Here is a 17,173-nt window from a genome sequence, read left to right as displayed (position 1 = left end):
AAAGATCCAAATCAGTATCCATCTACGCTGGATTATGCACTCCCCTGAAGAGGAAGAAGGCTGATGGTGAGCAGCATTGCCTAAGATATATGGGGAGGGAAAGCTGCCCGCCCTGCTGTTGTAGTTTCTGCCTTTCTGAAGTGTAAAGCTCAGGGCCTGGCTTATTATAGCCCCTAGGGACCCATGAGATAACAGTGATGTAAGGCTGAAAGCCGAAGTTCTCTCTTGCAATCCCACATCACAACATAAAGCCATATGCAAGGGTATAAAAGCATTATGCTGTGACATGAAGGTAACCTATTAGACCAAGATACTAGGCCCTGACTAGACAGATGCATGTTGTCTTATGGCAATAACAGCATACTAAGGGACTGCAGTATCACTGCTGACACCAGGATGTTGTATAGAACAGCATGATGCTGCGCTGGTACATCAGGACCTTGCGTCACGTTTTGATGTCATGGAGTGGCGACGGTTACACGTCAGGGTTCTGCTGTACTGCAGCGTACTGTGACCACCTAATGACTCCATGGTATGCAGCTATGCTATGATATGACACCAGATGGTGATGAGATCATTTTGGGCAGAATTAGGTGGCGTACTGCAAAAACGCATGACATCGTATTAGGGATCAGCACATTACCTGGTGCCAAAACAAGCCTGTGCCGAGCCTCAGAGGTGGCCAGAGGTTTCCCCATAAGATGCACTATGTTATTTTGGGCAGTCTAACAGCATGAAATGGACGGGTGGTCTAAAAACAGGCAAGAGCAAGTCCTCTTCCTAACGGTCAGAGCAGGCTGCTCCTGCTGACAGCATTCTGTCCCTGTGCTACTGCCCTTCCTGGTACAGAGAGAAATCATGTGTCTGCCTGAGAACGACTCCATAAGGAAATCTGCATTAACCCCAGCAGTGCCATCTACAACTGGAATGAACACTTCTACAGCAAGGACCAAAAGATCTGCTTGTATGCCATGCGTTTGATGTGATTTTCTCTTTAGATAAATACTAAACCTATAAAGCCATTTCACTGCAGATATTGGAGGCTGTACAACCCATGTTAAAGTACCTTAACCAAGTCTGACAAACAGCAAAGCGTATTCTATACGTAGATCTGTGCCTCTCTAGAACCATACGAATCAGTCCAGTAGTGACAAACACATATTAAACACAGGTGTTTAAGGACTTGAAATAACATCCTTAACTTACCCTTCTGTGCCTGGATACTGCAGCACAGTCAGATAAATAAAACTGCCTGCAAACATCCTAGAGGTGAAACACAGTAACTACCGCATAGTCCCAAAATGCTGTATCCTTCAATTAAATAAGGCAAGCAATCAGACCACTTGACTTGTTCCTCTTTGGGATTCAGAGGAGGATGAAGGGAGGATGCTGGAGTGATAGCCCAAGCAGGGCTTGGTTAGCACTCTCACAAGCATCTCCTGGGGAGTGGATGAGGACCTTCACTGCACTCCCCAGCAGAACACAGCCCCCAGGGCAGTGCAGTGCCCCCAGGACCCTGAGACAGAGAAAACTCAGAGGTAAGAGCGTCACCTACTGAATCACTGCGGCATTTCAGCTAGCACAGGAGTAATCTTCTTATGTCCCCCATGAGAACCGACCAGCCTCACTTGCTCAGCTCTGAATCTGACTAAATCAACTGGCTAGCTTCAACCTGGCGTGTTGTAAGTGCTGTGATCGAACTGGGTATGCAAAAGCTCACCGGTGACACGCTTAAAGATGTCCAGCGTTGCTCACGGGTAGGTACAGAACCGAATGCAGTGGGGTGCCGTGCTATTGCAGATACACATGAGCACAGCATTCCTAACACATGCTTTGCTCTCCCGGTAGTACGCTAAGCTATTATGCAACTCGTCAGCCCAACTGCATACCACGTAAAGCAGCGAATCAGTGCACGAGTTGGGTTTTCTTTTTAATTAAAGGGATGAAAAGGGAAGATTTTCGAATGCTAACAGTTATATCACTTGTACAGCCTGTGTTACACATGGCCATGTATATATAGAAGAATTTCAAAGGCTCTCAGGGTAATTAAATTAAAGATAAAATGACAGAAATTAGAGACAGAGATGACCTATTGAGTCATCCCTGGCTCTGGTCCGTCCCCTGGGGCCCAGCACAAGATGCTGCCTAGTGCTGTGCTGTGCTGCTTTCATTCTTTACACCGAAAATAATAAATAAAACAACAGAGGGAAAATAACTTCACTTCTTTCTCACACTTCACAGGGAAGGATCTCAAAGCACTAAATTCAGGCTGATGCAAAACGGCACACTGGAGAGGGAGGCTGTTATTTCTATGATGACTTCCTTTTTCATTACAGAGAAAAAGGATTAAGGAATAGAAACAGGCCTTCACATTGCTCCTGTCATTCACTTTGCAACTGCAATCCCAATTACAAAGTCGCATTCCACTGTTAACTATGGAACCGTTCCCATCTGATAAAGTTCTGATTAAATCAATTTCATCACGCTAATTCAAAGGCGATTTATCCCAACTAAGCCATTTTGATATATCAGGGATTTAAAATAGTTTTGATATACTCAAGATTCTATGTAAACCTTTGTTGGCCTGATTTATGTTAGTTATATATATAGAGAATTGCATCTATGTATATTGCATGCATATATATTTACATGCCCATAGAAAATACAAACTTGACCAACAAGAACATTGACACCCAAAGGTTCTGTTCACTTTGCTGATCACTTTCACCAACACAGTGTTTCCTTCATTGCCCACTTATCCAAACCCAGAGACTTTCCCCCCAAAACACCCAGGAACCACCAAAGAATTAAATGAGCACTTTGGTACCTTCCAGGACACTGTTAGTTCCCTCGACTCCTAACTCTTACTATGTTATTAGAGCAACATAAGGTGCATCCCCAAAAGCAGCTATTTAAAGGACAAGCCGAGCAGGAGCCATTCCACGCACACCGGATTCAAAACGTTTTCTCCACCTTCCGTCAGGATAAACCTGCACAGATCTATTTAATCTGGGTGCAAACAGACACGGGCTCCAGGCGCTCAGGTGTGCGTGCGTGCAGAGATGCAAATTCATGCACAACCATAGCAAAAGCCGGGAAGAGGAGGGGAAGGGGTGGCGGCAGCAGGGAGGAAGATGCAGCCAGACCAGAGGGAAGCTCACGGCATCACGGTCCTGATGCGGAGATGCCCGGACAGGAACGGCCCGTCGTTCCATCGATCCCCACTCACTTCCCCGGCGGCTCCCCCCGAACCAGCAGCCCCACATTGATGCCCACCCCCCCACCCGGCGTTGCTGCAGTGGCTCCGAGCTTCACAGCGCAGGCACCGGCCAACTTAGCGGAGCGCATCCCTCTCCCCGCCGGCCCCCCCTTCGCCGCAGGGCTGGGAAGGAGGATTTGGGGAAGAGGGAAGGGAGGGGTGAGATCGCGCTCTGCTTACCAGGCGAGCTTGAACCCTTTCATTAGTACAGTCACGATAATCCGATGCCCGTGTCCTTGTCTGCCCACTGACAGCTCCAGAGGTCCCAGGACATATTGGAGCAGACCCGGCCGGCGAGCATCCCCCGGGGAGCGCCGAGCCGCATGCACACAGCCCCCCGCGGCGGGGCACGGCCGCCCCCCGGCCCCGGTACCCCCGCCGGAGCCCCGCCGACAGGCACCGCGCTCCCGCACTAGCAGCGCCGGGGGCTGAGCCGCCCCGCTCTCTGCTGAGCATGTGCAGCGCCGGCAGGACAGCGCGCAGCACAGCATGCCATGGCAGCACAGCATTCCATAGCAGCACGGCCTGACACCCCCCCCCGCAGCGCTGGAGCCGGCACAAGGGGGATGTGGCTTCCTCCGCTGCCGACCCGTCCCTCCTGCCCCGGTTAGCGCAGGCAGAGTAGCCCCATCACCAACACGGGCGCCCTCTCGATGAATTAACCCATCGCTCCGGCCTCAGAACACTACTAAGAACTGCTACAGCGTAATTGAAAGTGTCTTACTCCCATAACACCCGGTGCTTGCACAGAAGGCTCAATTGTGTAGCTTTGCTTAGAAATACAGACTGGTTTGTGTTGGAAAGGAGCTTAAAGATCATCCAGTTCCAAGGACACCTTCCACTAGGGCATGTTGCTCCAAGCCCCATGCAACCTGGCCTTGAATGCTGCCAGGGATGGGGCAGCCACAGCTTCTCTAGGGAAGAAGGTTTATTTGCTTTATTTGACTTTGTTTAATGAAGGGACCAGAACTTTTTTCCCCGTTCTCCCCCATCCTCAAGAGACAGACAGAAGCCAAGTTCTAGATAGACATCCCAACTTCTGGATAGACATCCCAAGTTCTCGTTCCACTTCTGTAAGGCTTTGGACATCCCAACACAGGTAAATGGAAACAGGACCATGGCAGTGGGGCTGAAGTTTTAGAAACTGTTCAAGTAACACTGAAATGTGGTTCCAGGTAGTTGAGCCCCTCCAAATAGCTTCCCAAGCTCCCATTGAGCAGTGCTGCAGTCTTTGCTTCACTATTCCATACCATCATGCTGCAACAATTAGTGTGAAACTGCATCCTCTCTTCCACTGCATAAGTGAAGGGCAGTGATTGGCAGCACCCTAACAGGCGAGCCCTGTGACAGGCAGAGATTGAAACACCTGCTTTGAAAATTGTTCCCAACATGAACGTAGAAACACACCTTATTTATTTCTAGACAAAAAGCATTAACTGAGCCATAAAGTTAGGCACATGCATTTCCACATGACAAACAGCATGGGAAAACCACAGATCTCACCCCATGTAATCCCACACTCAGCCCTCATTAGGTCCAACCTATATCGGATGCCTGGCTTGGACTCGGCTTTTCTCCACAAGATTCTTTGAATCTATGGCCTGCAGGTTGTCAAGGAGGGAAGCAAATCACAGTGCTGTAAAATGGGTCAGGAGACCTGCAAGCTTGGCAAATCTGGGACAGACTAATGCTGCAGAGTCACATGTTTAGAAACCAAAGCTCAGGCAAGAAAGGTATTAAGAGATAAGCAGTCACGTACATAATATGGGGGTTTGGAAATTATCAAAGCAGATAAGACCACTTAGAAGAAAGTGCCTGTTTAAGCATCCTTCGGGCAGCTGCAGCCACAATTCAGCTGGGATCCTTGCAGCAGGAGCCTTGGTGAAGGCGCTGTGGTTCACCACCACCAGTGAACCCCAAGTAGGTGACCCCACTCTTTATGGGTTGGATTCTGCATTCACTTGCCTGGTCCATCCATGTTAGATAACCCTGCCTGGGCAAACCCTTTCCTTTTCCTCCGTCCTTAGCAAAAACCACTCCAGGGAAGAGATATTACAATTTAAATAAGGGAACAAAAGAGCATATGTAGATATCGAGAGAGAGATAGGCTACGCACAGCCACCCTGTCCACCTCCGCAGTGCTAAGAATACTTAGCATTCACACGCACACTGAATTCCAGATAAATTATCTACCTACTCCATCCCGAGCACCCATCCCACAAAATGGAAAATGGGAAGACAGAAAAAAGCACATTCAGAACTATGGCTTGAGCACTCCAAACCCAGTTCTGGCTCTGTTTGCCCTGTAATCCATGTCTTTTCACTCATCTGTGGAACTACATGTTGTAAGGAGACATTGAGTACATGGTTGTAATAAGCAGCAATGATAGATTGCGTTGGATTGCGTAAGTGTCAACAGAAATGACAAATGATCCTTGATCATTATGTTTTGGATGCAGAAAAGCTTTCATAAGACTTTTTTTTAAGAATTCCTTTATTTTTCCATATGAATAGTCAAATAAATTAGTAAAAATAATAACAGAAGTGTCAGCACTGGTTTTCTTTATAGTTTGCTTTCACGTTTCATGAAAACAAGCCCAACAGTGAAACACCGACAGCAGGTATCTCTTTGGCCAACATTAGCGATCACACAATCCCAAAACCACCACAGTAACGCTGTCTCCTTTATGTCTCAGCTACCACGGCCTCTCCTCCCTTCCCTAACCAAAACCTGAATTCAACAGCAGCTGTGAAACATATGGAGATGCCCTTCACTTCTGCTGAGGAAGGCAGGAGCCTCCAAAGCATAAATGCTTAACTAGAGCTCTAAGATCATCAGCTACGTTCTTCCCTACAGCTTCTATACCTCACCTCTCACAGCCACCTTCCTTCCCAACTCACCCCCCTACCTCCCTCCATACAGGATGCTGCAGTTGTGCCTCTCGTGGCCCTCTGTTGACTGCCACCTCTATGTCCATAGTAAAACTGCATCTTCTGCCTCTTCCTTAAAAAAATGCTGCTCTCTACGCCTTGTTACTTCCTTCTCTTCATTTTAGATCCCTCCATCAGCTATTTCATAACATCTCTTGATGTTACCTTTGCATCTTTCAGCGTTCTATTCTCCCTTTCCTACCTCAGTCATCAAATCACCTTTCCCTCTCCCACAACCCAAGATTTATTCTTGCCATAGCAATCCCCTTTCTTCTTTGTATTCATTTCTACTTCACCTATCCACAGAGCCAAATGTATATTTGCACCAATGACTACCCTTCATAAAGGATGTTAGCTCAGATGTTCATAGCCATAAAATCTGTAGGTCAAAGAATTTGCTTATTGCAGTAGAGATTTGAGTGTTTGGGAAAGAGATCTCCTTTTCTAATGGCAAAAAAGATGAGGTACATAATCTGCTAAGCCTAAACAATGAATAACAATCAGTTTACACGGTGTCCCTTCCCCCCAGGCCAAATTCTCATGAACTTCAAAAAGGATTTGAGAAGAGAATTTGGATCCTGGCCTCCTGCCCGTAATATTTTGAGTACTTCTGGTCCAGAGCAAGAACACCATGAATACAGCCTCCCCTGTGGCTTCTGGTGCTTCCACCAGCAGTCAGGATGAGGAAGTCAAACCAGCACACACAGAGACACTAAAAACAGCAACGGAGTAAAAGCCATGCAGGACTTTCTCAAACAGACTCAGATTCTGAGTCGCATTAAAATAGGAGTTGGAAAAAAAAGACGGATGTTTTCCTGACCTGTAACTATAAACTGCTATGGCCACATGAATTTTAAAGAGTTCGAGCTGTAATACACAACCCCAGAGTTACTTACTCTTCCTGACCTCCAGCTTAGATGAAAGGAAGACTAAACGGTACCGTCCAGATAAAACAGTGCTTTACATGCCCTCTACACAGGCAACAACATCTGGACAAAGTGACAGGCTGTAATGGATTAGGGCTTGGTGTTCTGTTGTGGTCAGACTGCAAGGAACAGACCATTTGTACACAGCGTTTCGCCATCTCCCTCGTCAGGGTCCGGAGGAAGCACAGAGGCAACTATAGACATAAAAAGTCATACAACAGTAGTTAATATTTAGCATTATTTTATTCACATGCCAGCTATTTCACATTCCCTGTTGTCCTTCTCCCTTTACACACACTCCTCCAAGCAATCTCAGTCTGAGCAAGTGCTAGCTAATAAAAGCCAAGGAAACAATCTCTGTGGTACTGTAAATCAGCGTCTTTTCTGTCTTCACTCATCACTCCTGTTACAGCTTTTGAAGACAATGTGTTTCTCAAGATGGAACACGTAATGCAGGTACTTAAATATCTCCCCCTCACCCTGAAAGTTCTGAGAACTTTCCATGTATGTACTTGCAGCACAGAGAACCTTTCAGTGTGAGAGGAATGAAAGACAGCTCACTGATTTATGTTCCTCATCTCCACTAGTTGATTACCTGGAATATGATTCATGCTTTCCCAAGAAGAACTGGCCTGATTTTTGTCTCTCTAACAGATCAACTACTTTTCCCCTTGGCACTCAGCGGGAGCAGGGACAAAACAATCCAGGTTCCAACTTGCACCACATAAGCAAAGGTGACACGTCACCATGTCACCATCCCAAAGCAAGGTACCCCATAGCATACAAGGGACAAAGATTGCACCATCAGTTCTGAAAAGCCTTAAGACAACTGCTTGAATGACTGATTACCCTACAACAGCCTACAAACCAGTAAAAGCTGCACTCCTCTCTATTTTTAATGCTCTAAATACAGGACTATTCTTTACCACGTCAGGAAATGACACTTCTTGAGATACCCTCAAAGGTGCCCCAGCAGAAAAGGAAGTGACAGTGCAACACAATGGAGAGCAGCCATGGAAGTAAGTAACATCCTGGAATTACGTCCCATGGCCACCTTCTGGCATCAGCTCAGCTGAGAAAATACGTCTGTTAAACCTTCTCACAAGTTCTTTGCTAGTGCAGGCTAACCCCAGCAGGAATCAAGCGACATGAATAGCATCCCTTGGAGGCTCCAAACCAAGCAGAACAGGGGGAACTGACCCAACCTTTTCAGAAAGTAAAACAGATTATGGAAAAATATTTGGCTTTCAAACAGGGGACTAAACAACAGCACTTGCCATGGTCTAAGTCCAAATAAACCTGTATGCATTCCAGCAATGTTTACATCACAACCGATTTCGAAGAGGTTTTAGAAGGTTTAAACTAGACCTGCTTTTCACTCAAGATATATTTTCCTGGAAACGTAATGAGGATTTCAATACTTTCACACTAAGCCGGTGCTTTAACACCATAGATCATGTTTTCCTTCCATTACAAACAAGCAGATACTAGAAACAAGTGCAGCCAAAAGAGTTTTAAAGTGGGTTTGTTGGGTTTGGTTTTGAAAATGTCAGTTTTTCAACACGGAAAACCTGGAGCCCCCCCAAAGCATCACAACAGCTATAACTGAGGTGTCATTTCCAATTGGCTCCAATGCCACTGATCCTTCAAGCATCCTCCGTGGTAGCTTTTCTCAAACACCACAGGTGGAAGAGGGTACAGCAACAAACAGTTGCATCTTGAGCAAATGTGGTAGCGGGGATGATTTCACCTTTATAAAGCCATGTTTGTCCAGAGGGACTTCATACGCTATATTAACACTAAAACAACAAGCCTGCACTGACATGCAGCCCAGGGCAAAGCAAGGCAGCTGCTCACCAGTGTTATCCAGGCTAGCAGAAACGTGTGAAAAGGGAAATCTCCAATTCGACTTGAATTCTAACCGAGATATAAGACTAAGCCCTACAATACATTAACAGCACCACAGTGAGGGTTTTAAACCATGGATTTCAGTCCCCTAGGTAGAACGGTTAAGCTTCTGGAACACAGCATCCCTCCTCCTTATTGCCATACTAGAGCACCCAGTACAGCGCAAGCTTAAGAGCAGGAGGTTTATACCTACTAATGCCATTTCCCACTCTTTCAAAGCTACAGCTCTTTTTAGGCACGCTTAATGTCAGACCCTGCCGAGATAAAAGCACAGGATGCGTTTTGCAGGCACATCCCCTGCACTTTAACCTTGCTATGAAGGGAAGTCACATCTTCCTTGTGCTAGGAAACAAACCAAAGGCATTACCACACATAACATATCCCTGCCGTCAGATACAGCCCTTCAGTGGTGGCACAGCCTTGTGCTTCCCAGGTCTCACCGAGCCATGCTGAAGCCATCTGCCTCACAAGCCCATCTCAGTTCCAGTTCCATTCCCACAGCTTTCCATCCTGCCAGCCCGCAGGAAAGCAGAACCGACACCCTGGTAAAAGCCAGCAGCATAGGCAAACAGAGAAGCCTCACAGCAAAGGGCGGATGCATCCATAAGCTCGAGTTACTTTCTCACCCGGCGCTCCCCTGAGATCCTTTCCAAGGAATAAAGCTGCCAAAAGGCATTTCTGCTCAGAGCTAGCCCAGGGACTGGGAAACCTGCCCCTAAAGCACCCTCTAGTGTCACTTTCCCATAGAGCAGCATGCCAGCATCCCGGCTCCCTCCTCAGCTTCATAAACCACCGCTGACGGTGATGTGGACTCCCCCATTCCTCCCCACCTACCCCAGACCTTCACTAGAGCATCAGCATCTCAAGGCTGTCTCAAACCTTACAAGAAAGCAACACATAAAAGCCGCCAAGCCCAGAACCTGAGTCCCATCACCCCCAGCACGGGTACGGGTACCACTGTAGGGAAAAGGGCGAATAGGAAGTAAATGGTTGAGTGACAAAGTAAGAAGTTGCCAAGCGAAACCACTTACGCACAGTGAGGCCGGCAGCATTTCCATCCTACCTTTGCTGTCGCCATATCAGACGTCTCCATGTTTTCTGCTTGGCCTATCCGTAAACAAGAGCATTGAAGGAGAAGGGAGGGGAGAGAAAGGGAAAGTCAAAAGATGGAGAAGACAACTTGACAGGAGGACGGCAACAACAAAAGTCACTTAAGAGCTAGTCCCAAGCTTTTCCTCCTGCACTCAGATGGGCAGAAGAAGCATCTCAGGCAGATAGCCCCAATATAAATACTTATGAGTCTGGCACAAGACCCAAGTCATTGCCACCTCCCCATACAAACTCCTCCCCCTTGCCACCACCCAAAGGTCTAGTAAGACACAAGGACCCTCCTCCCAGCTTCCCTTTGAAGTCTGAGCTTCTGCAGGGAGCAGGCAAGCAACCCACCTTTCTCCCTCTCACATTATAGAAGGGAGAGGGACACAATCACCCCCCCCCCAACCACGGGTACTTTATGAATCGGGAGAAGGGAAGAAAGCGAGTGCATTCTGGGCAGTGCACAGGGAAAGGGGGAGAGATCAGACATAAGGAAATAGGGAAGGATGAGGCAGCTTTTGACAGGAAAGAGTGAAAGGCATCAGGCAGACAGGTAGAGAAGCAATGGTGCAGAATAAGCATGCCACAGACAGGCCGTTTAGAGAGATGTACACGTGCAGAGAGAAACGCAAGGTGGAGGCTGATCATCTGCACCCTGCTGGGAACACTCACCTCAGCAACCCTCAAATGATCTGGCCTAAACTAGGAGCCCTTTGGTGCACACTCTGAGCTCAGGCTGAAAATCCCCAATCATCTAAGGTAAGCTTTGTCCCAGCATCAAGAGGCATCCGTAGCTGCCTGGCTGAGCCTGGCCCTGATTGGCGCTGCAGAGTGACTTCACGCCGCCCCATTCATCACCCACAGCTTCTCCCTCCCGGTCCTGCAGGCTCCTCCTGGCCTACTTTACTCCAGTAAATCAGTCTGGAGCCTATTGGGCAGCCCAGGAACCGCTGTACGCAGCTCCTGCCCTGGCAAACCAGACAGACATGAGCAATCCTGGCTGGGAGGGAGGCAGAGCAAACACTGCAGAGCTCAGTCAAATTAAGAGCCTCTGAGGGCTGGAAACATCACTGCTTGAAAGTGCTTATTCATACAACACCGTGCTCAGGCACACGGCAGGCACCGCAGCACAGCGCACAAAGACCGGAGGCGCTGGCAAACCCTTTACAACGCACGGTTCGCACATTGAAGGACAGCTAATGCACCTCTGCAGAACCGCGGTGCTACTATTCCCTTGTGCAATGCGTACACATCACCCCCATAGAACAGACCCACTGGGGTTTACTAACCTGTTTTGCAGCCCGGCTGTTAGTATGCAAAGGAATATCTACATAAACCATCTTATCACCATCATGCTGATGTGCGGTGTAAACAGTAAAGATGGGCCATCGCTCAACGGACAACAGTACTTAGCACTCAAATCGCCTCTGAAAAGGACCATCAGTATAGAATACACACAGCAACACTCCTGCCAAGCCCTGTCTGGCATAGAGGAAATGTGTGTTTCTGGCGTTTATTTCTGCTGTATTTCATGCAGTTACCTGCTTATACAAATCAAGGCTGGCAAACCTCATCTTTTCACTCGGCATATTCATATTATACCAAGCGCATGCTTGTCAGGGATATAAAGCCCCCCTTATGAACACGTCTTTCAAACTCCACTCCAAGCATTGCTGTGGATGTAATGTAGCTTCAACATACCCAATCCAATGCCACATAGGAAAATTATGACCACACCACCTGAGCTACACTCAGTAGGATGAGTATCGCCATCCCTGCTGTGTGCTAGGACCTGTGCCACAAGTGCACACACTGTGGATAATCTACTCCCTAACCCCTCTTTTATAGAGCTGCTGAAGACCCATAGCAGCAGGGACTGCTGTTTAAGCTCCCTTGAGTCTGTAATTGCCCCCCAAAAATATCTTACAAAGAGGAAAACATGGTTTGTGTTAGAAGCGTTACCTGAATGTGTAGGACCCCTTCAAACAGTCACAGAGACGCAACTCTCAGCCATTAGGGCATCCTCTGTACAGATACATCGTTGTGGCTTTACTCCTGCCCATCATTACAGTTGTAGCTTCACACTGAGTAGAGCAGACTCGCCTCAGATTCCTGGTTTTACTTACTCAAGTACCCACATAGTGCAAACAAGAGGCTTACAAGGCTCAGACAGATTAGTTCACCAGGAAATGTGCATGACCTGCAGGCACAGAATGCAACACTGCGTGTGCAGCACCACTTCAGCTAGTTTGATTGTCTTATGGCAAGAAAAAAGGCCTACAGGAGTTGGGGGAGCAGTAAAAAACCCCTTGTTCGGCATGTATGCCTCAGAGAGGCACAAAACCCGTTAGTAACAGAGCTAGTGGGAGGGAAAACTAGAAGCAAGTTATGAAACATTATCAGGAGAGAAGGAATAGCTTCGAAGAATGTCAGAAACTAAGGCAGATGTAGTTATGCACCTTAGTGTATGGGTCAGATAGTTAAACTCCTGAACCCTTCCCAACGTCAGCATTCTGCAGGCTCTGCTGTCAGAGGAGGCCACATGCAATCACAGCCCCGGTGAGTTAGGGCACACCTCCATTCCCACAGGGAAATATAAATCTCGGAAGGGACCCTCTCTTTGCTGCAGCAATTAGGAAGTCATATGAGACTGGTTTTCCAGAGGGAAAATATGCATTTCATGCTCTCAGCATCATGGGAGCTGTAGTCACACTGTACACAGAACAGAGTGCCTGTGAGCCATCTCTGAGCTATGTGAATACAGTGTTTGTCATGGCATGCGAGTTAGAAGTTAAGGTCTTGGAAGGGAGAGCAAGGTAGAACGGCATCACTGCAGGAAAGCAGTACTTTCAGCTGTCCTGGAAGAAGGGAATTGAGAGAAGCTCCCCTCCATCAAAAGGTGAAGAAAACCACTTCCCTATAGAGACTCTGGAGAAGGAATACTGTCATGTAAGGAGAGAGTCAGTATCAATAGGGTGGAGAAACAGGGATGATTCAGACTGCTGCTGCTGCTTCTGTTTTTGAGCAATATTATAACAAAAGAGGGCTGCTGCTTTCACGCAGTCTTTTGGCTCTTTTTTAACTCATTGTCTCACATGTTTGAGCTCTTAACCTTCCATTTGCTTGAGATGGTGAAATAACCTCTGCCACCCACAAAAGACTCATTCACTCTGAAAAGGGGTAGGGAAACAACAGAAAGCTTCATGATTCATGGCATGGTTCAGAGAAGTGACTCTGGTTTGAATGCATCACAAAATGAAAAGCCATCTTCTAACTTCTACCTTCCTTTGCGAAGAACTTGCAGCCACCAGTGAAAAGGCAATGAGATTTCATCACTTGCACAGAAATATCTCCTGATCATCTCCCACCCCATTTAGATCAAGATACTCTGAAATACCATGAAGTAGCAGGTCACATCGCACCATAGCCTCATACCTTAACAGAGCAAGATTTTCACTGAGGATAATGCTGAGCATCTGATCTCTCAAAATCAAAGTGAAGTGCCTAACAGCCAAGACTCTTTGGATCCTCATAACTTAGAAGTCTTTCAAATACATTCAGCTAAACCTTTACATGGAGTCCAACAGCCTTCAGTCTTCAGGCTGGCACTGCCTAAGGGATAACCCATAGAGATACACAGGTAGCACACCAGAGAAACAAAGCCTTCTGCACTCATCTGGACCCATGGGTGTCTAAATGCAGTCTCCAAACATATGTTTCAGATAAATGGGTGAAAACCCGATAGCGAGAACATAAACCACAAAATATTGGCTTCAGGAATACACATCCTAGAGGAATGACTGCAAATTCATATGGAAGAAAAAGGTCCCACATTCCTAAAACATGAGATAGAAGAAAGTAGCTAAAGCTGGGGCTCAAGACCCAGGTCCTAAACACAAGCTTCCAGTTTGCAGAGAGCTGTTTCAGATGAGCAGTGAAAGCCTCCCACGGTCACTACCTTTTGCATGTTTGAGGGTTCTTCCAGCAGCAGTGGCACTAGCAACAGGGTAGAACAAAGGGCAGCAGGCTGCAAAGAGGAATACAGTACAGAAGATGCCCCATAGGCACAAAGCAACAGCCTGCTCGAGCTCACATGAGGAAGTGAGCACTTACGTGTCTAAGCCTGAAGCAAAGATTCTTTCCCGGAGAAATAACGCAGACTTACAATGCTGGAAACTTTATAGCTAGACCCATAGCCCTCAGGCAAACCCATATTACATGTGGCCTGCCATTTAAATAAGAGGCAGTGGTTTGGGAGGGTGGGAGCACATGGAGCATAGGGATAGAGTACTTAAGAGGGGAAACAAGCAGCAGAGAAGGCTGAAGGAAAAAGATTAGGTCAGACTTGCAATAGAACAGGAAAATAAAGCAGAGGCACTCAAGGACAGACCTTGGCTTGTACCATTGCAGTGCCTGACCTTGTTACGCTGCATGGCACGGTGGGGACACGCATGCTGCCATCTTATCACCGAAACGCACAACAGATACACGCTGCAAAGGCCAGGAAAGTAAAGGATGGGAAGACAAAGAAGGAAGGAGGGGAAGGAAAGGAAGAAACACAGAGGTCAGTGAGCACTCACACGGTTACAGTCATCTGCAGAAATGGGGAAGTCTGTCCAAGTGCCAACGTGTTCCTCAGCAACGTGAGGAAGCTTCACTCCAGCAGCAAGGGAGCAGGACAATGTTGGGTGGAATCCCAGCCTCTTTACGTACACACAGTAGTTTTGGGGAGAAAGCAGCCCAAAGCAGTGACCTCAGAATCCACTGTGGAAAATCATGATGCCACCACTGGCACAACTCTTACTGATATTACTGGAGTCACTGCAGTTTGGCCCCAGAGAGGAGCAGTGACTAGGCTGATGAGAAGGCAGATCTATGGAGAGATCTCCAAAGAGCTTGATCTGCGCAAGAGGCACTGGTCTCCTTTCTATGCTCTCAGATTTCTTCCATCTCAGGCAATTCAATTTTAAAGGCACAGCTGCTTTTAAGTCCCTGCCAGATAATGCTGCTGCTATGGGATGAGATGCAAAAACCCAAGAAAATTAAGACTTCTCTATTGAAACAAAAAGAATTTGAGGCTGTTCTTTACCAGAGTGAAATTCTCAAGGCAAGAATTAACCAAGTACTATTGCTCTTGAACTAGGCTGTCCATTACAGGTGGAAGTTAACACAGCTTTTGTCCTGAAATGGGGAGGAAAACTGGCTTGAGCATCAGCACCACCACCAGTCTTCTTCTTTGTGGAAAGGAGGGGTGTTCGGATAGAGTCCATAGAAGGGTGCTCTAAGCCCAGCTGACCCATTGCAAGGGACTCATTCTGCTCCATGCTCTTTGTGCCAGGACTCTCTGATCCACTGGTGCACGGAGCAGCCTGAGCAGCTCGGTCTGAGCTATCAGGTCACCACAAGAGACCCTGTACACACTGCTCAATGATTAATGTGCCCCTTGCTTCTCCCACCAACAAACCAGCACTAACACCTTCCCAGGGCCACACGGCTGAGCTCCTCTTCCTGTGTCCAATGCTCCACTAAAAGGAGTTAGACTTTCAGGATGGAGAGGAGATCTGCAAGAAGCAGCAGGTAAAATACAGAGTTTCAGGCATCTCTTTGTAACGTAACATTTAACTTCCTCGTACGTCAAGCAGCTATTCTTCGTGCACTGCATTTCCAAACAGCATCTTATTTCCTATGGCCATGGAACGCAGCAAGACTTAAGTATGTACTTACCATCACCACATAATTCTCCTCCTCCCTGCCCCATGTTGTTTCTCCTTCTTTATTTTGTGCTACAACTCATTTTGAGTGCTTGGTATTTCCCCATTTAGACAGGCAACTATGAAGTGTAAAGATGCACATATTTTCCAGGGTAAGGATTGCAATCGCTTGCGTGCACCAAAAAATATATAGCACTAAAAGCATGGAAGAGGCATGATAAAATGTTTATGTGCTGACTGTGAAGTTAAGGAAAAGCTGATTTGTTCAGGGACTTGCATCAAGAGCAATCTGAACAATGGATAGCAGCTACCTCCAACGAGGCTCTGAGGATGTTTCACCACACAAATCCAGAGCAACTTGAATGCCCAGGTCAGACAAATGGCCTTAGATTTTGGAGGAACTTTTCCCTATAGAAAAGCAATGAGAAATATCTTGCAGCTGGGTTTCAGAAAGAGCTGATGACTGCACTGTAAATGAGGGCCTGGAAAGGTCTCTGTAAGGGCAGAAGCACATGGATTCAAGCTGAAAACCAAAGCTGTTCCCAGGTCCCCTTCCACCACCCATACAACCTGCCATGGTCTCGGGGAAGCTGAGGCAGCAGCATGGGTCAACAGCCCTTTGTCCTCCAGCTGCAGTCTGAAGCTTCAGCAGAACCATCTGTGCTTTCAGCTTCCCTAAGCAATTGGCTAGAAAGCCAGGCCTGTGAACAGTGATGCCAGCTCTGATTTAGATACTGTGGTCCCAGATTCCTAAGAATTGAAGTGGGAGAACTAAAAAAAATGCTGTAAAACATAAGCCTTCAGTTTCTGCCCTTCAACATATGCCAGTGCTGTCAATTTATTGGCTCAACAAGTGGGTTTTAACTTGCTTATCTCTGCCATGCAATGGATCCTAGGCAAAATTATTTCAGTAACACACAAACTAGATTTGCAGCTATTCTATCTTAGGGGGGGAAAGAGGAAGAGACCTAGTTAAAGACTGAGAAAGTAACACAGAACTCAAGGGATATTTTGAGATGTACTTTTTTGGTGTTTGCCCACCTGTTTCCCCAAATATCCCCTTCCCATCACAAGGAAAAGAGGGTAGAAAAAGGAGACCTGAAAAGCCATGCACCGTCCCATCACATTTTAATACCACCTTTGTTTCACTGCACGGCATCAATCTGTCACACTGCATCAGATGGAAGCAAGGAACAATGTACTTGGAGCGCTTTTCATTGCGGCGGGAGCACCAGGCTCAGTCACGACATGACTGACAGGTACCTCTTGGATTCTGATGATATCTCAAGTGAAAATGTTCCCAGCATGAAGCAAGGTGGGTTTCTGTGACAGGGAGACAAAGA

At 47.1% G+C, this 17,173-nt stretch overlaps 1 protein-coding gene across 9 annotated transcripts in view; it reads right to left on the bottom strand.

Annotated features, from left to right (window-relative positions):
* The window catches only part of GRAMD1B (GRAM domain containing 1B), a 110,309-nt gene that overhangs the window by 45,591 nt on the left and 47,545 nt on the right, over positions 1–17,173 (bottom strand). Inside the window, exon 1 of one of the 9 annotated variants that reach the window (XM_057425926.1) lies at positions 10,088–10,116. The exons of 6 other annotated variants lie outside the window; for them this stretch is intronic. Coding sequence is in view for 1 of the 3 variants with exons in the window: in XM_057425920.1 (XP_057281903.1) it covers positions 3,440–3,462 (23 nt within the window). In the remaining 2 variants the exon portion in view is untranslated. Of the gene's footprint in view, positions 1–3,146; positions 3,226–3,439; positions 3,686–10,087; positions 10,117–17,173 lie in introns of those variants that run through there. 2 more of the 9 variants (XM_057425920.1, XM_057425928.1) reach the window with 2 other exon arrangements.

The sequence above is a fragment of the Pezoporus wallicus genome, unplaced genomic scaffold (genome assembly GCF_028554395.1).
Source record: "Pezoporus wallicus isolate ANWC-B61680 ecotype Strahan unplaced genomic scaffold, APGP_CSIRO_Pwel_v1 contig_8797, whole genome shotgun sequence".
Classification (NCBI taxonomy): domain Eukaryota; kingdom Metazoa; phylum Chordata; class Aves; order Psittaciformes; family Psittacidae; genus Pezoporus; species Pezoporus wallicus.
The sequence above is the reverse complement of the archived record's forward strand: the minus strand, read 5'-3'. Positions and strand labels throughout refer to the sequence as shown.